Source organism: Lepidochelys olivacea (genome assembly GCF_965140295.1).
Source record: "Lepidochelys olivacea isolate rLepOli2 genome assembly, chromosome: 4".
Classification (NCBI taxonomy): Eukaryota; Metazoa; Chordata; order Testudines; family Cheloniidae; genus Lepidochelys; species Lepidochelys olivacea.
Genome location: NC_140414.1, coordinates 22,205,815 through 22,233,323, shown reverse-complemented (window position 1 = coordinate 22,233,323; position 27,509 = coordinate 22,205,815). Strand labels below are relative to the sequence as shown.

At 40.4% G+C, this 27,509-nt stretch overlaps 1 protein-coding gene across 1 annotated transcript in view; it reads right to left on the bottom strand.

The window, feature by feature from the left end:
* The window catches only part of CFAP299 (cilia and flagella associated protein 299), a 395,446-nt gene that overhangs the window by 228,941 nt on the left and 138,996 nt on the right, over positions 1 to 27,509 (bottom strand). Inside the window, exon 3 of the mRNA XM_084626905.1 lies at positions 24,182 to 24,272. Coding sequence (XP_084483031.1) covers positions 24,182 to 24,272 — 91 coding nt within the window. The remainder of the gene's footprint in view (positions 1 to 24,181; positions 24,273 to 27,509) is intronic.

The window sequence follows — 27,509 nt, the reverse complement described above, 5'->3', positions numbered from 1 at the left end:
ATGCAGAATCTTATATATTTGATGCATCTGTTGAGAGTGCAGAGACCGAGAATAGGTCTCATTCCTCCCTTGAACGTGGGGATTTGGAAGTATTGGGAATAGACTCCTTTTCTGGCAGGCTGATGAAGGACCTCCTCTATGGCTCCCAGGGCCCACACAGGCTGAACAAGCAGTTAGTTCTGAAAGGGGTCCCTGAAAAGGGATGGGGGTGCGGAGTTGAATCTACTTGACATGTATTATGTTAAAAAAGAAAGACAAAGTGAATACTTTTTTCCATTCCCCCTAGACTCTTTCTGTTAAATAACAGGAATAATAACAGATCCGGTAATGCTTTCAAAAGCTATCGATTGAAAATGCTATGCGCAACACATTTTTATTATTATAAATGCTTTTTTTTTCTTTTCTTTTTTTTACCAGAAAAAGTGGCAATAGAGTTAGTTGCCATGAACATTATACAGTACAAATACTGGTGGCCAAATTCTTTGCCCTCATCTGCATGCAATCCCCTTTGGGTTTAATGGGAATTGTCTAGGTAACAGCGCAGAATTTGAACCTGAAAGGTTAAGGAGATAAATTATTCAAGGAAAAGTTATATGGTTATCGGCAATACCTCACTGGCTCTTTTGTAAAGCAATATTAACATGGATGATCAAGCATAACAATTACACACGTTTCAAATAAAATCACATAACACTCAGAAAATATGAGAGTCTTAAAACCAAATGATTGTCACACATGCTTATGTTCTGTGAACAAATACAGAAAGTATGTGTGAAGAAAAGACTAATAAGTCAGTTCAACCAGGGAGTAAAAAGAAAACGTCCTTTAGATAAGTTTTTCCTTTCAATAACTCCTTTGCCTACAAGTACAGCTGCTCTTTTTAAACACACTTAAGAGAACCACCAAAATGCCACATTTATTTGACTATTCTGTTTTTTCTAATTTTGTGTGATTTGACTTCACTTGGACAAAAAGCCCTGATGGGTTAGGATATATTAACTCACCTTTGCAAACAGAACTGTTACTATATCTGTTCTATAGCAAGCTGCACTGTATTTGTAAGTGACTGCGTATGGCAGCTGTGGCCCAGATCTTGCATCTTAACACATGCTTAACTTGACTCCTATGAGTAAGTCCTACTGAAAGCAATGGCTCCATTGAAACCAGTGGCAAGACTCCCATGTAAATCCATGGAACTAGCTCATGGTAGAAGAGTAAAGTACTAGCACAAGTGTTAGTGGAATCTGGGTCTAAGCCACGTTCTGTTTTGTTTTAAGGTTCCAGCATTAAACAAGTAGAAATTGATTTTGATTCCTAGCTCTAAAAACCACACTAAACACCACACTACTCAGGACATAACAATAACATGAATTTTTAATATACAGGGTACATTTGGTGAGGAAAAACTAGAGAAAGAGAATTAATCATTTATAGGATATTGGTGTCTTTCAATGGCAGTTGGGAATCTAACTCCGTTAGGCCCAAAAGATTTATCTATGGCACTGGTGCATACATTGTATATGTGTCTCCGCCTTTAGCATAAGACTGAACTGATACGTTTTTCTTATATCCGGCTAAACTCTTTAGTTAGAAAAGAGAAAAAAATTAAGTGATTAACCAGAGATTCTAATGCCCTGTCAATATCAAACCCAAACATTTAAAAGGTGTTCTAGCTTTATGTTGTATCAGCATAAATTCCACATAAAATGGAAGGTTTTTCCTGTATGATAGCCTAAATTTCAGGGGTTATAATCTCTTTGTCATATTAAACAAACTATCATGCACCATCTTTGTCAAAAGATAGGGTAAGTATTTTTCAAATTTATGTATCTGACTGAACTGAACTGTTTTCTAGGTCTAATAGTTCATTTAGATTTAGTTGTATGCTGTGATGAAGTGGAAATTTTCTGTCATATTTTAATGAATCCTATGTGTGCCTCAGTTTCTCCTATATTTTGTATTGTTACCCAGTGTGGGGAGGGAAGGATTGTTTGCTCTCAGGGCAGGCTGACAGAGATAGATATGAATAATGCCTAGCTGCCCGAGCCGGAATTAGTCATTGAAAAGAACTTGCCGAGCCCGACCCCATGCCAATGGAGAATCTGAGAAGACAATGGCAAATCCAATCACCAGGAAATTGACACTTAGCAACCAACAACGCAGAAGGAGATGGATTTCTCTGCCTCTCAACGGGGAAGCTAAGCAACATCTCCCAGCTCAAGAATAAAGGACTGGGAGGTGTAAGGTGGGGCCATAAAAGTTGGGTGCTGGAAAGAGTCAGGGCTCTGACCTGAGAAGTGACCAAGGAGATTAGATTGGGAGAGAGAGACAGACTTTGAACAGTGGGGTTCACTACAGCTCGGCTGGGCTCACCTCTGGACTAACCAGAAGGGACCTGGACTATGCTTTAACTTTCTTTTCCTTCTGCTAACCTAAGGACTTCCTATGCTGGGACTAATAAACCCAACTGTTTTGACAACACTGTATGAGTGTCACTGCAAAGACTTGGTGAGGTGCTTTAATCCCTGAAGAATATTCAAGTCTCTGCCAGTCTCTCCGATGGACCTGCTGAGTAAAACTCATTGTGTGAAGTGGGAGTGTTGAAGCCACAGAGGTTCAGTCACGGAGGTGGTGAGGCTGCTGGGCTTACCCTGCAGGAAGAGTGACGTGCCTTGGGGTCTGGCACACTGAAGGGGTTCCTCCTACAGACTGTTCCAAAGCTGGGAGTGTGTAGCACTGATCCTCTGGGTCTGTGACATATGCTTCCTATGCAAGGACTTCTATTTAGTATTCTACGATAAAAAAAAAAATCATGAAGAAAACATAGGCTGTATTGACTCATCATGTGATGGTTTAAATTACTTTTTTTTTTAATCTAGTGACAGTGTGATGACTTGATTCAAAATAGTTACACCATCAAGTGTTTCCAGCTGTAAATATTCAATCACAATGATAAGTAATTGCTACACTCCTAATTAGTTCTGAAAACATATGAGTGTATGCAACGTACGGCTATAAATTTGTAGAAATTAACAGACTGGGTGGCCAAAAACATTACTCAAATTTTAAAAAGTGGAAAATTAAGAATGCTGAAATGATTATTTATAAAAAGACATCAAAATTATTTGTTACACCTCACTTCTCACTCCAACTATTATATTACTGTTATTAATTATTGTTATTATTATGGTAATGTTTTGAACATCCTTTCTTAGAGATGGTTTTTACAAGAGTGTCACTTATCAAACCATTAGTTAATTTCAGCAGATGAAATGTTCTGTTAACAGAGTAGCTGTTTATTTAATTCATTTCGTCCATTAAAAGATTTCATACATCAACTCTTTCTGCCTTTCCTCATTGTTTGCTTTGGAGGTAATCATTTTTAATGTGAAAGTCATTGTGTTTGGTGACATTAGGCAGCTAGATGGCTGGTTTTTGTTCCCTATATTTATGGATCTGAAGAAAGAAATATCAGTATTGTACAGGATCAAGGGCTCAGTCTACTAATGAATATACATGAGTACCATTGCTTCTGAAAAGTCTGTGTCCAAAAAAAGGTCATCTTTTAAGAGTGCAAATGTTGCCTTTGTTTTATTAGTACCAACTTGTTTCTTTTTTACTTACGCAGTTAAGAAAACAATTGATGATCGGAATCTGAACTTGCACCACCCAGATTATTTGTTTTCTACTATTAATATCAAAAAACAAACAAAGGTAGAAAATGCCCCGCCTTTGAAGAGTATTTGAATGCAAGAAGTGAAAGCTTCTTAAAAATGCCCAGAAAGTATTTCAGAAAACATTTTTCCAATTAAATTATTATTTATGTATTATTTGCTGAGTGCTGACAAACTGCTCAGGGCCAGGTTTACAAAGATATTTAAGTGCCTAAAGATGCATTAGGTGCCTAATGGGTTTTACAAAAGTAGCTCTGTGAGTTAGGTGCCTAACTCCAAATTGACTTTCAACTCTACTTAGGTGCTTTTGTAAATTCCACTAGGCACCTATCTGCATCTTTAGGCACATAAATATCTTTGTAAACCCTGGCCCTGAGCACTTTGTCAGCGCTCAGCAAATCATAAATCTGACCATAAATAATAAATTTGAAAATCTGTCCCTCGGTGTTTAATACAACATGAAATAGACAAAGAGCTGAATTCCACTTCCAATTACTTGATGTATTTCCAGAGTAACTCAATTTACAGTAGTGGTGGTTATTCTGGATTTACACTGTCATAACAGGGAGCAGGACTGGGCCCAAGATCCTTACCCATCTTAAATTGTCCTTTCCCATTCTCATGCCCATTATTGGAGGAACCAGACTAGGTGGCATAGAGCCAGCTATTTTGTTTCTACACTAGACAACCTGTTTCTGTGTTGAGTTTCCCTCACCCCAAAAGCTGCTATGAAATTCTGACAGGTACTTCTCAGCTTACAAGTATATTAGTGTACATATGGGGTAAAATTCTGGCTCCACTGAAGTCAATGGCAAAACTCCCACTGACATGAATGGGCCAGGATCTCACCGTACTTGAGAGCGGAAGCAGCTGGTGAGCTGCCAGCCAGTAAGGATTTTAGCATCCTACTGTGTAGTGTAATGATTCCAAATAAAAATAATACAGAAAAAAGAGGTATATCACTAAAACACCTTGCCAGCTTTATAAATTGTATTAGAAGATTCACAACTGATCTTTCCTTACTTTTAACTTGATATGCTTTTGTGATACTAAAATAACAGATACAAAACAACATCCTTTTGCCTAGATGTGATGGCTCTACAAAGTGTGTGATGCAAAATGCACTATGCTCACTTTAAAAGTTTGACAAACTTACAGCTCTCAAAGAAACCCTGCATTACAAGAGACAGAAAATTCCATTTGACCAGTGTGGAGCTGCCATCTTGGAATTCCTCCTTTTGAGAACAAGATTCAGTTAGCCGGTTCTAAAGCTTTGTTTCCTGTTACATAAGGATTTGCCCCCATGTTGATCATTCTCATAGGAATCTTTCCCCCATATTGTTTAAATATGCCCCTATGGTTCAACTCAGCATTTACTACATACTCTTGAATCACCAAAATGCTGCTTGAACTTTCAGAGTGATTCAATACACTTTAGGGAGTACAAATTGGGAAAGACCTAGAGTACTGGCCAATAGGAAAAAGAGTACCACCACCAGTATCCACTGGAAAGGTTCTATCTCCCAACTGCTGCTGCTTTCCCCAGTAATGGGAAGAAGTCCTCTTGGCCACCCGATCTGTCAAATGACCAGCATCAGAAGTGGGGAGTAGATAGTCCCCCTGACACAAACCAGCAATGGACATGTCAGATGGACTCCCTGATCAATTCTACAGACTATCTTGCACAAGATGAAGTGATCAGTCAGCCTGGTTGCCCCCTAAAGACTGATTTTTGTATGTATAACAGGTGTGCAGACAATTTGGCAGCAGCAAGTGGAGATGAATCTTCTCAGGACCTCAGAATGAATGAGCAAATATTCAAGTTGGTTCTAGTTCTTGCTCAGCTTGAGCTAGTTCCATAGTGTCACAGGATATACACAGGCTATACTTTTGGGGCGGGGTAGGGTTGTGATACCGCCACCGTCACAGCCTCCCTGACAGACCTTAGGCCAAAAGCAGCGTGGCCCAGAGGATGGAGACAGTATAGCGGCCCTTGGGGTCAGGGAGTCAAGTGTAGTAGCCCTGGCCTTTCAGGATAGCTCAGCCTAGCGGCCAGAGTCGATTCCAGCAGCCCTCATGTTCAGTGCAGTGCGGCCTAGTGGCCAGAGTCAATTACGGCAGCCCTCGCATTCAGGGTAGCGCAGCCTAGTTGCCAGAGTCAATATAACCACCCTCAGGAGCAGGGCAATATGGCCTAATGGCCACAGTCCATATAACAGCCCTCTGGTGCGAGGTAGTGTGGCCTGATGGCTAGAGTCAATATCGCGGTCACTATGTGTGGGGCAGTGAGGCCCAAGGGCCAGTGTCAATATAACAGCCTTTGGGTACAGGGCAGTGTAACTTAATGGTCAGAGTCAATATCACAGCCCCTAGGCGTGGGACAATGTGGCTCCATGACCAGTACCTGGGGAGGAGGAAGGGGCCGCCACCAGGGGGACAGCAGCCCAGGTAGGGAGGCCCGGGCCCACCCAACTCCACCAGGCCTCAACCCAAGGCCCTGACAGTGGTGGAGTGGTACGCCACTGGGTCAGCGGGGACTCCCACCGAAACACGCTGATCTCACATGCGTGGGAGATACCACTCACGCACCCTCCCCGGGTCACTTCCTATTGCACTTCCAGACGCTGTAGTCCATTAAGCATCGAGGTTTCCGGGCTCCTCAGCATGGGTGATTCCCTGCGGCTCTATCAGCCGCAGCCCTTCAGTCTGGCTCTCAGGGTCTCCAGTTCCCACAGGCAAAGGCTGTGATGACTCTTCAGTTGGAGCCTCCGCCCAAGGTCCTTCCCCTCCTGCAGTCAGCCCAGAATGAGCTGAGCTGCTTGGTTTTGTACTGAGGCAGTAGCTGGAGCACGCCCAGCAGGGTCTGAGGGGCGCGACTTCCACCACTCTCTTGTGCAGTGCGGGGTATACACACCCGTCACACACAGTTAATGCTGTGCACTATCTGCAGGTCACTTTTCTTCCTTGTCATAGCCACAGAATTATTAATATGGAATTCTTCTATTACTCCGTCTCTCAACACCATCATGACATTCCATACTGGAGCACTGAGGATGTTCTTTAAGCTTCTCTATTCCTAAGACCCTTTGCCATTGTAACCATGCTTTGCACCATGGAGGACTTGGGCTGGGACCCTGATCAGAACTTGCCAATGCCCCTTCTTAATCATCTAAAAAGGTACTTTAATGTTGTGAGACACTCCTTCAAGACTGAGAATCAAACCAAGTTCTCACATTAGGCAGGACAGTCCATTAGCACTTTCAGCCATTCACTTCCATTGAATTTTCCATATAAATATCTGAATGTTATAAAGGTAAACATTTTCTCGCTGCCAAATTCAGGCTCATTGCTGCATAGCAAAGATTTCCCCCCTTATCTTACTGAGTTTGTTTTTCAAGACACAAGGTAAGAAGAATGTGACTGTGTTTACATTAAATACTTTTATCAGCAAGTTACATTTTTGGCTCCCTTCACATTATTTAAAAGCTGAAGTGAAAACTAAATATTTTAATCATTTACAATACAAATGATTAAAGTGCAGTTATGTACGCTTCCTGTTGATCAGGATCAGTCTTCTTAAACAACACAAATCCCTATAATTTTAAAAAAATTGAGAGATTATAGACATTCTATAAGAATGAAAAGGCTGGATTTGATTTTTTTGTTTTGTTTGTTATAATACCTAATCTTCAATTTTTTCTTGGGAGATGAGATTTTAAGACTCTACAAAGTGTTAATCATTCCAGGAGTTTTTGTCCTTTTGAGAATATTATTTCTTCAAAAGCCAATGAGTCTGAGTGGAATTTTCTCACTTCATGTGCTCGCCATGAAATATGTCCCAATCTTATTTTACAAATCAATATACATTTTTTGAATCTGTAGTCACATCTCTGGTATTATCTGTTGAAAATAAGGTATTTGTAAACTAATCTCTTTGGGCTCTATTCAGTGGAAGTCTTATATGGACCTCCGACATACATGTGGAACCATTTCCTGCCAGCTATTCAGTTGCCTTCATAGGGACCAAATAACTCTCACTGAAGCCAATAAAAATATTCGCATTGACTTCCATGGAAGTTGAATTCAACTCATAGATAGCTACAACGATTATTAATAATAGTGGTTTTAAAATATCCATTTCTGATTCAATTTGTACATGAATCTAGCCCATGCGAAGATATTCAGAATGATTCAGATAATGGGTCAAATTCAGACCAACAATTTTGCAGATATTACCCCTGCTTTCACCAAATCAGAACTGCGAACAATATTTTTTTAAAAAAAATGTATGGATAACATACATGTATCTGTCATGTATCTGTTGTATCAGCTAAGTACTGGTGTAGTGATCCAATTTGTCAGTTATTCAAAATTCATTCAGCCAGGCTGTTTTTGGTTCAAGGCCTCTATTTTTGATCTTGTATGAAAAAAGAATGAGTGAGGAAAAGAGACATAATGCTCAGAGATTTCTTTCATTTTGAAATATTGATCCAGTTAAAGAAAGTGTACGTTTCGCAAATTTCTTGTGAAATGCATGGTTTTTGTAATCATGTGATTTGTAATTGTTTTTATTAACCTACAATGCACATATTTATTAACATTAATTTAGGATTTTTTTCATAGCAAGCTCATAGCAATTGACAAATATGGACCATTTTAAAAAATATATGAAATAGTTACCGAAAGCTGAAATATAGAAATATAATGTAATTGTAGTCCTGTCTTGTCATGTCAATAACAGTTTAAAAACATTAAATACAGGATATTGTTTGTAAAGCAGATTATATAAAATACAAAAATAATTTTAGAGAATAATATAAGAGCAGTTTTAATTCATTGTTTATTGTTTTTAAATAGCATTTCTTTCTTTCATCATTATCTTATTTTTATAGCCAATAGTTGCTAACACTAAGGGGAAAATATTGGAAACAAGAGCACAACATGAATAAACGGCTACTTGCCCAACAGGGTCAGTATGGGTCAGTGGATTCATGGATTCTCTGGCCATACTCTCTGTCCCATTCTCTGCCTCCAACCATGCTCTAATGAACTGGGCTAACATGGATGAGGACTTTGTAGTGCATGGGGATTGATGTATCTCTCTGCACAGACATCACGAGAGGTGCTGTAGAACTACAGTGGTTTTTAATTTATTATTATGGGCCTTCTATTACTCAAGGGTCTACCAGGAGATAGAGTTTGCTAAGAATTCCACACACGGCCACAAACAGTGCCTAGATATCATGTGCCTTTACATTTGATTACACCTACTGCCAATTATGTGACAAACAGAATGTATGAACAGTAAAGAAAAAAAGAACTCATGGTTTCTGAAGAGAGCTTCCATAAAAAAAAAGTTAGGATTTAAACTAAGGAAGGAACTTCTGACAAGGACTATGTATCTACACCCTAAAAGGCTAGCCTCAGGAAATAACATAATTTTTTTTTCTTTAAATGTGAAGAAAATCAGGATTGTGGATCCTTGTACAGCAAGAAGACACAGATTTAATCAACTTCCAGGAAAAAAAACTGGTTATTACTTTTCTGTAACTGTTGTGCAATGCATCTTGAAGAACATGTCCATTCCACTTCAGCTATGTGTGGCCCAATGTGCCAAAACCAGAGATGTTTTCCTCAGAGTGGTACCCATCGGGGTGGTGCTTACTGAGGAGATGGATCTGTCCAAGTAAAAAGCTAGCACCTTCCTGACTTCCAAAGTATGCAATGGCTCTTTATCCTTATGAAAGTGAGGATTTGGGAAAAGGTTGGTAAGTAGATAGTTTGACTGAGGTGAAAATTTGAAAATACTTTAGGCAGGAAATTAGGTTGGGGACATAAAGAGACTTTGTCTTTAAAAAAAAACGGTATATAGAGGTTCATCAATCAACACTTGCAACTTTGCTGTCCTCCTGGCTGAAGTAATAGCTGTGAAGAATGCTACATTCATAAAGAGGTATAATAAGGAACATGGAGCCCAGGTGTCAAAGGGTGGCCCCATTAAAACTGTTCACACCAAATTTAAACCCCTGTGATGGGAGGAAATAGCCTGTCCAAACCATTCAAAAATTGCACCATCATAGGGTTAGGAAAGGTGGATTGCACCTCTACAGGAAGATAGAAAGCCTGAATAGCCACCAAGAGAGCTCTCAGTGAACTGACAGACAGCCCTTTTCCTTTCAGGTAAAGCAAATAATCCAGAATAAACTGAAGGGAAGACTGTGAAGGAGAAATACCTTTCTGTTCAGACCCCACAGAGAAATGCTTCTATGATCTCTGGTGGACAATTTTCTGCTATTGAGGAGGATGTTCTGAACTTCTAAAGAATATTCAGCCTTCTGAGGTTTTAACTACTGAGCATCCACACTATTAGGTTCAGAATGGATGGGCTGGGATATAACATTGGACGGTGATTCTAAGAGATTAAATTGGATTCTTGAGGTAGGGTTATGTGAGCCCAAAAAGAGAGATTCAGGAGGTCCAAGAACCAGTGTTGACAAGGATAGATTGGTGCTGTTAGAATCACAACAGCACGATCCTTCCTGAGTTTGTGACACCTTCAGAATTAGAGGGATAGGAGGGTAGATATGCAGGAGCTTTCTCTCCCACAACAGCAGGAAAATATCTGTCAAAGAATCCAGGCTATGCCTGGCCAGTAAACAAAACAGATGGCATTTCCTGTTCAGCCGAGTAGCAAAGAGATCTCTGTCTGGTACTCCCCAAGTCTGAAAGATGAATTTTACTTCACCTGGTCTGAGATATCATTTGTAATTCCTGATGAATGATCGACTGAAATGATCCACCAGGCAGTTCTGAACGGTTAGAAAGTGTGAAGCTTTGAGTGAGATTGCATTTTCAATGTAAAAATTATAGCTTCCTGGCAGGAGGCAATTTGACCTGGTTCCTTCCCCCTCCCACCTGTTCAAGCCGAACCTGCAACATATTGTCCTTGAGGAGTTGGATTGTACAACCCTTGATGTGCGAGACGAAAGCCTAACATGCCAGGTGAACTGCTCACAGCTCCTGAACATTTATGTGGAGAACAAGATCTTGGTCTGACCACAATCCTTGAGCCTGGCAGTCCCCTAGGTGAGCTCACCCAACAGAGATAAAACATCCATGACCAGAGTCATCAAGGACAGAGATGGGAAGAAGGGAACCCCCTTGCACACTTTGGATCCATCCACCAATCTAGAGCGCACATTTTCTAGCACGAGTCAGCATGTCCAGCAGATTGAGAGTAAACAGACTTCATCCACCTCTGCATTCTCCTGAGGTGAAGTCTGTCATGCTGAGTCATGTACATACGAGTTGCCATGTGTCCCAGAAATCTGAGGAAATTCCCTGCCTTTGTGCAACAATGGGTTTTGACGTCTGAGCAGAGATCCAAAATTGCTTGGAATCTGGCTTCAGGTGAGAATGCCCTCACCAGAGTCGAGATCTGCTCCTATAAACTGTATTTTCTGCACTGGGTCAAAAACTGACTTGTCCGTGTTGATTAACAGGCTCAGAGAACAAAAGAGGGACTTGATCTTGCATACCTGCATGTCTGCTTTTCTGAGATAAGCTGCTGACACCATCATGCACTTTGTGAAGACTCGTGGGGCTGAACAAAGACTATAGGGCAGGACAGCAAACTGATAATGAACATTGCCCACAACAAATCTTAGAAACTTCCTGTGGCTCTGGTGGATGGCCACACGGAAGTAGGCATCCTACAAGTCAAGGGCAGTGTACCAGTCTTCAGGATCCAGAGAAGGGATAAAGGAGGCTTTGGTAACCATGTGAAATGTCATCTTCTTTATGTACCTATTTAGATTTTGCCGGTCCAAAATAGGTCTGAGACCCCATTTTGGATTTTGGAATGAGAAATCCGCTGCAGGGAAAGGTTCCAGTTGTGGGGAGATACCACAGCCTTTCCCTGATGCCTCCCCCCAGCCAGAGCCTCTCTTTGCTGCTGGAGGCTTTTCATTGTGGTGTAGGGAAATAGCAGTGTAGAGATAGGAAGCCTGGCTTGGGCATGCAGAGAGCTCTGTAGGGTATCTACTCTAAGGTTCTGGTGCATCTTCACTCACGTAAGCAATGCCTCTCTGTCTACACAGATATTTATACCAGTGCTAGTGGAGCATGCAGTATATATACTCTATGTCCCCCACCCCATAAGTGTAGACATAGCCTCTGATTGATCAGGGTGTCTTGGAGGGTAAAAAGGATGCCTCTGGACTACTAGAGGATGCAATTGCTTCCTTTTGGGGCATGGGGTATAAACACCCAGTGATCGAAGGGTTGCCTTAGAGTCTTTCAGGATATGCAGAGCTTCATCTATTTTCCCTAAAACAAATTAAGACCCTCATACTGAAGATCTTCTATTGTCTCCAGAAGAAAGCCTAATGACTATAGCCCAGGGAACTGGAGCAGAGCAACTGCAGATGCCATCATCATAGCCACAGAATTGACGCTATCTAGGGCTGCTTGAAGGGAGGTCCTGGAAACCAGTCTACCTTCAGGAATCACGGCTTGGAATTCCTGCCTAGCATCCTCTGGTAATTTGTCAGATGATTTTGACAGATTATCCCAGATGGAATAATCGCATCTGGCCAAGAAAGCCTATTTGTTCATGATCCTGAACCGTAATCCAGATGTTCTCTTGGCTGCAGAGAAGCTGGTGTCTCCCAGAAGACCCTTGTAGGCTCCGAGATGGCTTCATTAATAGGTAAAGCCACTCTACTAGGCTCTGGGGTCTGCAAGATTTCTGCTAATTCTCCTATTCAATTTGTATACCAAGAGAGCTAGCCAGTATGCCAAGAGAGCTAGCCAATTGTATGTCTTATAATCATCCTGGACAGGTAATGATGCCTCTAACACTGTCACTCATCACTCATCTGTCATGTCAACACTAACACTCATCTGGAGAGGAGGATGACTTATTCAGGAAAGGCTTAATAGGAACATCCTGAACTGAAGGATGCTGTCAGGCTGAGCCAGCAGGGCTAGGTTCCAGCTGAGAGGACTCAGAAACCTGAGAGGCATCAGCTGAGATTAGTAGTGGGACCAGCGTCCAAAATCAGACATTGCCTCTGAGGTGACCTAGATAAACAAAAACCTGGAGATAAATGTGAGGGCAGAGGCATACCCCATGGATTCCAGTGGGGCCACTGATAAGGCAAAAGGGCCCCAATTAAAAGTGTCCCATGGCTCCCTGTCTCAAGACTGACATCCATGGGAATGTCAGTGCTGAGCTCTCAATCCTCCACAGGCAGGTGGAGAAATCTGTGATAAGATTGGGATACATCTGATTCCACCTCTCACTCTGAAGAAGAGTTGGAATATTCAGACGGCTGTAGTGGTGCGGTATCATGCAGCATAGGTGCCTGGGATCTATGAACAGATGTGTTAGGTACTGGGGAGAGCATCCATAGCTTACCCCAAGAAGGTACCAGATAGGTAGGCTATGATTGCTCACCATCAGTACTGAGGTCTGATGCACGGAAGCCGAGAGGAATACCACCACTGATACAGATGGTACCAGAGTTTGCGAAGTAGTTGGCACCAATAATTCTACGTTCTGAACAACTGGAGACTCTGGTATTGAGAGGCAAAGCACGTCTCCAGCTGCTGCCTATGCCTCTGGCATTGTCGGTATTGAGAGGCTCATACATTCAGACGTCTGCTGCACAGACAAATAGAACGTGCAGTCAACTGATTCAATCTCAACAGCACCGGGGTCTGTTCCAGAGTCAATGACCCTATCTGGTGGGTCAAGGGAGCATGCAGTACCAGTGAGTGCCTAGACAGAGCTTGTGCTCTACCTCCAGTATCTGCATTCCTGCTTGAGGATCTTGCCAGAGACCTCAATCTTCTAGAAGAGGAAAATCTTCTAGTTTTAGAGACACATGCATCATTTGACTTCTTCAGCCTCGTGTATGGTACCAGGGAAGAGGAATGGCCCTTCCCTTCTGAAAATCTCCTACTGGAAAAACTGCAATGTACAGAGGAGTGCTCCTGGACGGCGTGGAGTGCCTCTGAGTACATACAGAGCAGCGTGGTTCCAAGGAACGACTTAAGGCAGCTTCTATTAGAATAAATAGAATAGAATAAAGGAGAACCACTAACAAAACTGACTCTAAACAACTATTACAAGTTTTAATAAAGAGAAAAGATTGTACAGACAACACTGACATTCCAACTACCGACCACAGGTGGTGAGGTGGAGCAGAGAGAATTGCAAAGGCAGCTCCACCCCTTTATTCCCTCGCCTAGCAGAGTAAGTGCATGGAGGGCGTATGCACAGCCCCGATAGGTACAGCTATGGGAGAAACATCTCTGACTTGGGTGCACTATGCATGCACACACACCTGAAGTAGAATGGACACGTGCAATCACTGGAAGAATAAAAAGTTTAACCTTTTATAATGTACTTCTTCTAGTGAAATGGAATTTGATATGTATTTTATATTTCAAGCACAGAAGTGATTTGTTTGAAATGAAGTTATGATTACTTGCATGACTCATACAATTTCCATAGGGGTTTATTAATTGGACAAACATGGGTTCAATTAAAAGGGAAATAAACATTTGCACAATACCCTCTTTTTCTTGAGAAGGGAGCACTTTATAGACGTTGGAAAATAGTAAAGGGGGAAAAGATCATGTCAGCACAATATTGTTGGTCACATACAACGCAATCTTATGTTTCATAGAGTTTTCAACACAGGAAATGGGTATATTAGAAACTGCCTGATTCACAGGTTTTTCTGAGTCAGCTACAGTGGTTTCTTTGAATGGCTCTGAAGGAACAAGCTGTAACCAGTGCTTTTATACCAGCTTCAATAATACACATTTCAAAGCCAAAACGGCCCAGTCATGTAACTGTTTACACAGTCAACATTCAATGGGAAAATTAGCATCAACAAGTTCTACTCTACCAAGCCTGAATTGCATCTGATCTCTTGATAACAGTTCTGAGGATTGTAAGGACAGAAAGGACAGATTTTATTTTTGTTTTTCTAATCAGTAAAACCGGGGGAATCTGTAGCTTACTACTGTTTTCATGAAAACAGAAAAGATTCCATCTACCCACTGAAAACATCAAAGTTTGCTGATGCTCAGATTGGTTGGCCCAAAGTCCACAAGGTCATCTATCGTAGTAGGAAAGTGTTCAAATACAATTCCATTACCACGTCTATCCAGGTACTTATCTAGCCAGGTGCCTCATCACTGTTATATCAGTGAAAAAGAAGATAAGATAAGTCAATTTAAACAAAAAGAAAAGGAGTACTTGTGGCACCTTAGAGACTAACCAATTTATTTGAGCATAAGCTTTCATGAGCCACAGCTCACTTCATCGGATGCATACTGTGGAAAGTTTAGAAGATCTTATTATGTACACACAAAGCATGAAAAAATACCTCCTCCCACCCCACTCTCCTGCTGGTAATAGCTTATCTAAAGTGATCACTCTCCTTACAATGTGTATGATAATCAAGTTGGGCCATTTCCAGCACAAATCCAGGTTTTCTCACCCCCCCACCCCCCACAAACTCACTCTCCTGCTGGTAATAGCTTAACCAAAGTGACCACTCTCCTTACATTGTGTATGATAATCAAGGTGGGCCATTTCCAGCACAAATCCAGGGTTTAACAAGAACATCTATGGGGGGGGGGGGGAAACAAGGGGAAATAGGCTACCTTGCATAATGACTAAGCCACTCCCAGTCTCTATTCAAGCCTAAGTTAATTGTATCCAATTTGCAAATGAATTCCAATTCAGCAGTTTCTCGCTGGAGTCTGGATTTGAAGTTTTTTTGTTGTAAAATAGCGACTTTCATGTCTGTAATCGCGTGACCAGAGAGATTGAAGTGTTCTCCGACTGGTTTATGAATGTTATAATTCTTCACATCTGATTTGTGTCCATTTACTCTTTTACATAGAGACTGTCCAGTCTGACCAATGTACATGGCAGAGGGGCATTGCTGGCACATGATGGCATATATCACATTGGTGGATGTGCAGGTGAACGAGCCTCTGATAATGTGGCTGATGTTATTAGGCCCTGTGATGGTGTCCCCTGAATAGACATGTGGGCACAGTTGGCAACGGGCTTTGTTGCAAGGATAGGTTCCTGGGTTAGTGGTTCTGTTGTGTGGTATGTGGTTGCTGATGAGTATTTGCTTCAGGTTGGGGGGCTGTCTCTAGGCAAGGACTGGTCTGTCTCCCAAGATTTGTGAGGGGGGTGGTGAGAAAACATGGATTTGTGTTGGAAATGGCCCACCTTGATTATCATACACATTGTAAGGCGAGTGATCACTTTAGATAAGCTATTACCAGCAGGAGAGTGGGGTGGGAGGAGGTATTTTTTCATGCTTTGTATGTATATAATAAGATCTTCTAAACTTTCCACAGTATGCATCCGATGAAGTGAGCTGTAGCTCACGAAAGCTTATGCTCAAATAAATTGGTTAGTCTCTAAGGTGCCACAAGTACTCCTTTTCTTTTTGCGAATACAGACTAACACGGCTGTTAAGTCTGAAACCTGTCAATTTAAACAGTATCCCAAGATATATACAGTAATTATGGGGCTTACTTTGACACATAAAAATAGGTCTGTAGGTATTACACAATTCTTATAGGCTTTCTAATACCACAGATGACGTGTGTTTTGAACAGTTTATCACCCTGACTCAACAAAAAATATGTTATGCATACCAGCATATGGGTGAGGTCTAGGTACAGAAAACATACAGCTTTGTGAAGAAATGAAGAACTTTCTGCCTTCAGAATGAGTTTGATCATATAACTGAATACTGGAATTTAAGTGAATTCTTATTCATGAAAGTAAGAGACACTTTAGCTGCACATTCAAAACAGGGACGAATTGCCACCTAGCACCCACTCCACTCATTCTTTGAATCCACTTTCTACTGATCACTTCTTATTTTTCCTTCTAATCTTTTCTGGATCTCATTTTTGAATGGGGTGGTAATTGAGGGAATGCACAGAACACCTTTGTCATGACCACCTCATTTTTGTAAACACCATTGTCATAGACCAATTTGATATACAGATAACCTGTGCAAACTAAAATTCATAGGGAGAAAGATACAGTTTGAGATTAACCTACTACAGTGCAGAGAGGTTTTGAAATCACAGTCCAGAGCTATTGTGGCAGTAAACACATTTTCTTTCCCGCCACTCCTGAAAGAGCTTGTTTAATCTGCACTGGCTCCCCTCAGAAAAATAAACTGATACTTTACTTTGTGAAGCATTTTTTGTTATTCTTTGCACATTTGATAGCTCAGATAGGGATGGAGTTTGCCACTGCAGTGAGGTAGGTCCACAAATCAAAAATTACCCAGATCAAAAATTGAAGTGCTGGGTCCACTGTTGCTTGAGTTTGACAATACCACCCCACAATAATACAGAGTGCTGTGAACATCTGGGCCATGCTCTAGACTATGACAACCTCTTCAATTATAGCCCTTTTCTAATTTTATTCTTGTGAGGAAAGTATTGAGGCTGCCATGACAGGACAGCTCTGATGTGGAGACTTTCAGGACAAATCTGATATTGTTCAGAGCCTTCACATTTCCTTGGCTCCTTTCAGTGTGATGTTTGGCTCAGGTATGGTACAACAAATGGATTAATCGCTGTAAAAGGGAAGGTTTCAACAACAATAAAACAGCAGTAATCAGGAGGAATTTTCAGCAGTAGCAAAGGGTTGATAGCATTAATCAAAGCAAAATAAACATAAGTAAAAGATTCCGCAAGCTGGTATTCACTTAGCACCTATGGGATCCTCCCTTTACACAGGCATTTTCCCACTTTTGCTTTCCACCAGCCCTTCCCAAGCCCTGCCACAAAGGAAGTGACAGTAAAGCTAGAATCAACCTTTGTGTACTGAGGGGCAGGTAAATGAGCCTGCATCATACCACAGTTTCTTTGGTAGACAATCTCCTTCTAGCAACGTAGAATGGTTACATGGCCATGCTGATATGTTTAAGTATGTCGCAATTCTTTACCACCACTGACCATCACTTGCAGACCCTAGATGGAATGAGAGGTATTAGTCTCAAGTAGTTCTGCTCTCTTCTACCTGCTTGGTTGCAAAGGGTGGTTTGGGGCAATTGCTCACTGGCTCAGAGAGATATGAAAGTTTCCACTTTGTCATCTCCTGGTCAAAATGCATGAGGCCACTAAGGACTTGTGTGAAGTGACTTGGGCTTTGTGACACTCAGCTGTATGTATCATCGGAGCCAGGTCGTGCAGTGACTGCGCTCCCCCAGTGCTTAGCTGGAGCTGTCATAATTCCCATGGCCTGGACAGCTCCTGCATGAAGAAGAGAAGTGGACCTTAGACAAATAGCATATGCTGAGAAGATGAGGCAGGGAACTCATTTACGTAAGTTTCTCATCCACTGAGCACCTCCAGAAATCCTGGCATGTAACTGATATTTGGGAGCAGTTTTAGCCTTTCAAAATAAGCAGTCATTTCTCTGGATAGGTTGGTGTGCTCAGCAGCCAGCCTACTTGGTCTTGCAGACCCAGTATAACCCAAAAGACCATGTATAATTTCAGCTGTATAGAGCCCTATTAACAATACCAGTGGCATGTGTAAGATCAATAGTTACATAGCTTCATAAAGAAATTCTTAAGGGCTAACCAAGTATTTGATAGAAAAAATGATAATGTCTTCTCTGTACATTTATGACTGCAGCCAACAAGTTTATGTTCTATACCAACATTTCTGAGGTATGCTTAAACAAAGGTGTATTAGGGAAACATTATGGATCTGATTTAAACCAACAAAATTCAGGCGATACAGAGTTAAGGCTGAAACAGCATATTTAATTTACTCTGTTATATGTAGTCACACACTGGATAGCTTGAATAGTATTCACAGTTCCAGAAACTCCCGATATATAACCAAAGGCCATTTTAAGGGTCCACAAATCATATAATTGCAGGGGGGTCTCTGAAACTGAGTCTAGATGTCTCAATTTTGGTGGGACGCTTTTTTTTTAGGGGCTGGATCACATTCTAGCTATCTTTATTTAACATATTTAAGCATATCATCTCATTATCTAGAACGGTAATACCAGGGGTGTGCTTAAGGCCTATCTCACACTGCTGTGATGCTCCTGCTCTTCTCTCCAGTCCATTGTTGTGTGTGTAGTGTATATGGTAAACTGTCTACAGAGCAGATGAGCAGAGAATGAAACCAAGTCAGCACAGAGGAGGCAGGATGGGCCCTGCAATACTGGAAAGATCCTTTAGTGTTGTTATCATAAGGATTGGGCAAACCCAGGGCTTGAAAAGTTTACTTAATATTTAAGACTGCTCACCAGGCCAAAATACACCAGTTCCCTGAACTACACCTCCTCCTGACTAGTCTCCTGATGGTTGAGTTCCACCTTCTGCTTGAGCCAGGAGACCCCAGTCTCGCTTTGGCTCTTGAATTAATGCTATGCTCCACCCAACACTAAATCAATCACTAAATCAACAATGCTCTCCCCCAGTGAATAAATACCAGGAACCCTCTCACATTAAACCAATTTATACTGTTGCCCTCTACACAGACTACAAAGAGTCCTCTGCTGTAGCAGGAGTCCTCTTGCTACTCCCTTTGCCCTCAAAAGTCTGGCTAAACTAATAGGGGGATAAGGTTTCCCTCTTCCTAGGCTAGATCCTAGGCCTCCCAAAAAATGAGGAATAAGGAGGCCACAGACAGTCTGAGGATCAGTGGTGGTGGATCCCATGCCTCCTACCCTTACAGAGGACTCTTGTATTGGGGAGAGGGAGCCTCCCCACTATGACCAGCTGCCCAAGCAGAGAACAATGTCCAGGGAGAAGGCTTCTGCCACCCCAGCAGAAGATTATGTGGGAGAGAGGCCCACAATCTTTCCACCCCCACCTTGACAAAATCCTCTGCTTGGCTAGGGCAACTGGGGTCCCCAGAGTAACCACTGTTCCAAGGGGTGGGAGTGGCAGCTTCTCACATCAATGGTCAGCCCTTCCCCCATCAGCTGTCTCACATGGGGCAATTACCAGATCCCTTCTTTTTCCTAACACTAGCAGCCATCCTTCATCCCTACCCACAGTTAAGTGAGCTGTAGCTCACGAAAGCTTATGCTCAAATAAATTGGTTAGTCTCTAAGGTGCCACAAGTACTCCTTTTCTTTTAGTGCTGGAGTTGTCTTTCTGAGAACTTAGGCTATGTTTTCATGGCAAAAAAAACTGTATATGGTCCAACTCTATAACTCCCAATTGGGGTTCACTACAACGAGCCACCTCACGGTAAAACTACAGTGCCTTGCCTCCACTAGCATTTTACATAGAGATAGGTATTTCTAGTTAGCTAACTCAGTGTAAACACATGCATCTTTTTGCATTGAAGACTTGGCTTTAGGAAGAATCAGTAAATCACCCACATTCGGTTCATGTCTGGAAGGTTTCTTCACAATCATAATTGCTCAAATTTGTTTTCTTTAGATGAAAGTTTAGATTCCTGAGAAGGCGATGGCATGTTCCTGGGAAAGCTTCCTACTCGCTCTAGGGAAGTGGACTTTCCAAACTCTGGGCAAACTGGTTTGGCTCAAACATAAGTTCAACTTTTGATCCCATCGCAGAATGAACTAAAAAAAACCTTTCTGCAGGTTTGAAAACATTTGGGTAATGTTTTGCAGCTCAGTGAAGAATTGTGTACCTCTGCACTAATTGTTTTAATAGAAACATAGGGGCAGATACTTCTGCCAGTGTAAACTGGCACTGCATTGTAGACATCAGTGCAACGGACTTCCATGCCCATTCACCCATAGTAATGGCACATAGTAATTTCCAGACTGGTTCAAGTCATTTGTTTATTAAGTGAAACAGCCAATACCAAAAACTTCAGAGAAAGACCAAAAAAAAAAAAAATCTCCATAATTTACCTAGTCGATTATTCAGTGCTATATAGAAGGGAAAATTCTTTCCTGATCATCCACACATGAGTCAGCTTACACACATAAGATTCAACACTATTAGCAAGTCTAACTACAGTGTTATGTTAAGTCAGGAATTTATTCAGTCCTTTTCAAATCCAATTATAGTTTAAGTCTATACCCTCCTGTGGTAATTAATTCTCAGAAGCTGTCTATATTTATTTGCAGCTTTAAATTTACTATGCCTGTCATTCATTTTGTCTAGTGACCCTTTTCCTTGTATCATAGATTAGATTTTGAACAAAGACTTTCACATGAGCTTGCAAAACTGCCTCTTTATTACTGTTTTTATAAAAAGAAGATTCCAAGACGGGCACTTATCCTGTAACTTCTGAAGCACATTTTTAAGGTAGATGTTTCTTCCAGTGGACAAAAAGATATTGGGGCCACTGGTCTGCTGGATGATCTCAGGAAAGTCATGCTGCTCTGTGCCTCAGTTTCCCCATCTATAAAATGGGAGTGATGATATTGACCGTCTTTATAAAAAATTTTGATGAAAAAGCACTACAGATGAAAAGAGGTAGGAACTATTATTAACAACTGAATTCCTTTTATAATATTCAATACCTCAAACAAATCTCTTAATTCTTTCAGAGTAACAGCCGTGTTTGTCTGTATTTGCAAAAAGAAAAGGAGTACTTGTGGCACCTTAGAGATTAATCAATTTATTTGAGCATAAGCTTTACGAAAGCTTATGCTCAAATAAATTGGTTAGTCTCTAAGGTGCCACAAGTACTCCTCTTAATTCTTCTCTTTTTCACACTAAATCATTCTATTTTTTCCAACCTTTCATCATATGTAAATTGAGCCACACAGCTAACCATTTATGTTGCCTTTTTCTGGACCTTTTCTGGTAGGAAATCCCTAACTACCACAAGAAACACTTTTCCCATGGTACTTCTCAACCAGCTGAAACCACAAGGCGTTTGAAGCCTCAGGAGAAAGCTTGCTCACGTAGGTTTTAGAACCACATTTTCGGCAACATTTCCTCTGAAAATTCTAGTGGCTAATTAGCTAGCCATAAAAAAGCAGATATGGATCCCAGAACTGCATAGGAGAAAAAAAACGCTTTTACTTTAATTGTGAGAAAAGACGGGGGAGGAGGGAGAGAAAATACTGTATATATTTACCATTTATCTGATCAGCTTCAAAAGCAACCAGAGTCAGGGAAGATCAAAATCATTGCAACCTCCCATAAAGCCAATGTTATTTTTGCAGTATTATTTTAACACAAGGAGAGGGAATCTAGTGTCCCTGTGAGCACAGAATCAAATAACTCTCAATGTCCCACATAGGAGGGATGAAAAAGCATAATTTCAGTCCATATGCAGCAGCAAAACCACTGTAGTCTTTATTGTCTTATCAGTCCAGTTGTGCCATGAATAGTCAAGTGAAGTGGACCCATTACAAGCAGATCTTACTCTCTATATAACAAAGCTAGCAAACATGAATCAAGCCAAGTATGAAGAATCTTCTTCTCCTCAACTATATTCATATAGAATAGTATGTATCAGTATTCAGGTCTAACAGATATTCCTACATGGTGACTATTGATAACTCATGACTTTACAATACTAACTCTGATAAGAGGCCTGAACGAATTGTGACAAAAAACTTATAGTGTGACAAATCCAGCCCTGCTGTTACTCAGTTTGGTCCAATTTGCTGTAGCACAATGGATCCCAAACTTTATTTGTTTAAGCACTGTCTTCTTAAAAAATTGTTGTGAGATAAACGCTCATGTACCATAGTCTGAGGATCCTTGCTGTGGTGAAAATCTCCAACGGCCTGTAAACTAAACTAAGACCCATAAGGTCTAGAGAATCTAGACAAGTTTCCAAATTTGGGGGTAGGGGGAGGTGTCTCTCCTGTTACCAAAACTTTGCCAATTCCTACTTATCTCTCTGCTGAACAATATTTTATTAGTGCCAACGTAACTACATATTGCATTTGTTTGCATTTTTATAGATAAGGCTAGAGAGAGTGGAGGAAAAGAAAAAAAGGAAATATATTGGCATCTTCTCTAACTTTTGTTTTCTCTTTTACAAGGGAAAAAGATGGGAACGAGGGCCAGCAAAAAAATATAGGGGTAGAATAGAATTTAGATACAGAAAAGTCCGACTCAATTTTCCAATCTGTCCTCTAACATTACAGGATTGTTCCCCTGACAATATTCCAGAGTGCTCTATCTCATCTAAGTCTAGTGAAAAGGGTTCCACCAGTTCCCACAGTCTAACGAAATTACGGTTAGGAAATCTTTTGTGATATCTAGCATAAATTTTCCCTTGCTCAGTTTCATTCCATTATTTCTCATTGTTCCTCCCGGAAACATTCTAATCAAGTCTTACATGCCTCTTTAGCTCAACCATTAATCTCAGATTTATAATTTTATCAAGAGCTTTTGGAAAATCAAAATATACTATCATTTCCCTGATCTGCGAAGGCAATCGAATTTTCAAAGAATTCCAATGGGTAAGTTAAGCATGACCTAAGTTAAGCCCCAGTTCTGCAAACCTGTGCATTTTACGTGAGTCAATGAGACTATTTATTTATTTTGATTTAAAAATATAAAAAGATGCCTATCCAAGGCTCTAGGCATCTTAACATCATTAATAATACAATAAAATCCCAACAGTATTAGAGAAATAATTTCACGGGAACTCAGCCAGCCAACCACCTACAAAAACTCCATTCTACTTCTTCAGTGTTATGGGAAGCATACCCTCAGCCTTCTCCAAAATTCCTATCAAACAGATGTCTTTTGCAGCATGCCTGGAAGGCCACCAAATTCAGTTTTTCTGGACCAAAGGGGGAGTCATATACCAGAGTCCTGGAGCCCCTACAAAAAATGCCCTGCCAGTCACTTCCTCTCTTTTATGAGTGAGACCCGGTTTGGGCACTTAATCTGACTACAACTGCAGCAATATGGCCCGTGTTGAGAGGCAATCCTTCAGGTACGCTGGTCCCATGTCATATAGGGCTTTATAGGTCATAACCAACCCTAAAGTCTCTTGGAGGCCAACAGGCAGTAGATTCCACAGCACTGGTGTAATGTCATCACAGAGAGATGCCCCGCTCAATAAGGAAGCTGCAGCATTCACATGGGTGTAATGTTATATGTGTGCTTAAGCAGCCACAAGATTAGTGCCTAAATCGTTAACAGGGATAACAAAATCAAAATGTACTTCTTTAGGTGGTCTCCTATTACATCCTTTTGTATGGTTTCCAAGATGCTCTCCACCAATACCGTTAAATGTACCTGTCTCTAGATTCCTGCTTTGTCTTTTCGTGCATTTTGTCAAAAAACAGATCAACGGTATCATTTGTCACTTTTCAATCCTCAGGGAACCTCACCCAAATAGACAGAACTTTTAAATGCATGACTCGAGGAAAAAAAGAGTTTTGCTATAAATTACACTAATAGATGTTTTCATGAAAAATGCAATATGTGCTACAAGGTAAAGATGGTAGCTTTAAATGTAATTTTTCAAACTATTTATTACTATAGGATTTCAATCTAAAATGTACTCACTGCCATTTTCCCGTTGCGGTTGGCTTCCTCCCTTTCTGCCAATGCCTTCAGAAAATTATCCTTCAGTTCTTTTCCTGCACTTGATAACGTTCTAGAAAAACAAGGGAACATGTATTAATTATTATTATTATTACAGTAGTAATCAGTGGTCCGGACCCCATTCTTCTTGGTGCTGTCCAGATATATATTAAAGTAACAGTCCTGTTGTATTAATATTTATGGTATAAATGGGCCCAGAGAGTCAAAGGTGTTTACATAACCCTGTCTCTGGTATAACACTAAACTGCCAAACAGGGTTCAGGATTTTGAGTACAGAGACCTCAGCCTGCTTAGTCCCATGGCAAAGACAGGATTAAAATATTTTAAAACTTTTCTTAAAGGTACAGAAAAGAAGGGAAAACAGTTAAAGTAAAGTATTAAGTAACGCTTTCATTTTAACAATATCCCTTTTCCTCTTTTGCTTTAGCTGCAGGAAGTTTTTATAAGGAAAAAGACAACAGACAGTGCCCTAAAGAGCTTAATTTTTTTATTAAACCATTCTAAGTACCTTACATTCCTTACACAATAATTGTACATGTCATACCAATTTAAAAAATAATAATTTTTCATTAGCCAAGGTATGCTGTGTAGAAAACCTTGATTTATGATACTTTTATTTGTGTGATTCCTAGTACATCAGGATTAATGAAAACAAATATGTTACACCTAGGGAAGGTGTGGCTAATGCCATACTTACATAAGCATATCAATTGTCGTTAGCCTGTAGGTGCAAATTTAAACTTGGACTACTCTATACTTCACCTTTCAGTCAGCAACCTATCACACAGGGTACTGATCTGGTGCTCACTGAAGTCACCGGAAAGGCATTGGATTAGGATTATAGGGCACAGAAACACGTTATTTTATAAAGTGGAGAGAATAACAGCATTAGCACATTTTATTCAGGTTCTTGATGCTTCTGCTGGTTTTTCTACTTCTGTGCTATCAGGAGCAGAAGCAGATGGATACATGGAATTGGTTGTGTAAAATCATGCATTATGCCCATTCTGAATCTTGAAATGCTAACAGGAACAATGTCTCTTTTTGCTCCATAAAAAAATGAAACAAACGGTGCAGAAAAGTTATTAAATCCTAAAAATTACTTACTGGCCTTTTGAGTCCTGAAGAGGTACCCCAGAAATTAGACAATAATTAGGAATGAGAGCCTGACACCAGATAAAATAGAAACCCACACTGAACCTTTGACAAAACCTTCAACAAACAATTGCTGTTTTTAAACAGGTTATACAACTTTTATGGGTCTGATCCAAATCCACATGAAATCAATGGAATTTCTTCCACTGACTTAAATTTGCTTTGGATGAGGCCTTATAGAAGAGAAGAACATGTCTGAATCATAACAGACTCTTAGGTCCACGCTCTCACACCCAACTGATGTAGGAACTAATGAGATTTGTTTCCCTTTTCAATATTAAAACCTGTGATTGCTTATTGGACTCTTCTCTGTTAGGTTGCCAAAGGTCAAACAGTGCCTCCTAGTTCAGTGTAAGTCTGTAAACAAGACAATATTACAACTTTCTCCCACTGAAAATACTATCAGTGTGAATGTTTTAATAAAAGCAACTATATCTCTCAGACTCAAGTACACAGTGTACCATGTCAGGAAGGATCTCTTATGTCAACTGCCTATTCCACGATGTTTCAAATAGAACAGTGTAATGAAAACTCAAGAAGGAAAAATAAATGGGGCATCAAAACATCCTTGTCCTATCTAGTTATTATTTCTAGCTTCCCAGACACTTCTATAGAATCCATGAGAAAAGTAAAGTTATCAACAGTAGATCAACATTTTAGATTTCAAATCATTTGAACCACTTTTCCAACAATTAAACCTTCAGAGCTTTTTATAACTATTTCTAAGTATGATATTATCTCTACACCAGAACATACTAGCATATAGCAAGCCATGTCTATTTCTGAAATCAAAATTGCAAAATAATCAGAAAAACAGTTAGATAAAAAGGACAAATTATCATAATCCTTCTAAACCTAACTCATTTGAAAAAGTAGGAAGCAGAATACCAAGGTACCTCCAAAATGCACAGATCCCCACTATCTTCCCACCATTATGAACATAAATCCAATAGACAGTTATTGCATCACCCTTTTAAGCACCCAAAATCATTAATATAATTATCTCAAATAGGCCCAACCTCTGATGTGGTCAAATAGCAATTTCACATACATATTATGGGACTGCCCATAATTTCAAACATGTGGGTCACAATTCGATGAAAACCTAGCCTACTCTATCTGGAGACACATATTCCCATCTACACAATTGGAAAAAAAAAAAGAAGACATTTATTCATATTTTTAACAAGATCAGCAACCACCACCAGAGAACCAGAAAAATGTAGGGCTGGAAGAGACTGAGAGATCACCTAGTTCTTCCCCCTATGCTGGAGCAGGACCAAGTATGCATAAACCATTTTTGAGAGGTGTTTGTCTAACCTATTTATAAAAACCTCTAATGATGGAGATTCCACAACCTCCCTTGGCAACCTATGTGAGTAGCCAACTACCCTTACAGTTAGAAAGCTTTCCCTAATATTTAAGTGAAATCATCCTTGCTGCAGATTAAGACCATTACTTCTTGTCCTACCTTCAATGAACATAGAGAACAATTGATCACTGTTCTCTTTATGACAGTCCATAACATATTTGAAGACTTATCAGGTCCCCCTCACCTCAGTCTTCTCTTCTCAAGTCTAAACATATTCAATTTTTTTTACCTTTCCTCACAGGTGAGATTTCTAAACCTTTTATCATTTTTGTTGCTCGCCTCTGGACTGTCTCCAATTTGTCTATATCTTAAAATATGGCATCAAGAACTAGAGACAATACTTCAGCTGAGGACTCACCAACACCAAGCAGAGTGGAACATCTATCTCCCATGTCTTATGTATGACACTCCTGTTAATACACCCCAGAATAATATTAGCCTTTTTTTTTGCAACTGCACTATATTGTTGGCTCATATTTGTGATCCACTATAATCCCCAGATCCTTTTCAGCAGTACTGCCACCGAGCCTGTTATTCCCGCATCGCATTTGATTGCATTCCCCCATTGCATTTGATGTGTCTTTCCTAAGTGTAGTACTTTGCCTTTATTGAATGTCATCCTGTTGATTTCAGACCAATTCTCCAATTTCTCAAGGTAATTTTGAATTCTAATCCTGTCCACCAAAGTGCTGGCAATCCCTCCATCTTGTTGTCAACCACAGATCTTATAAACACAGTCTCCACTCCATTATCCAAGTCATT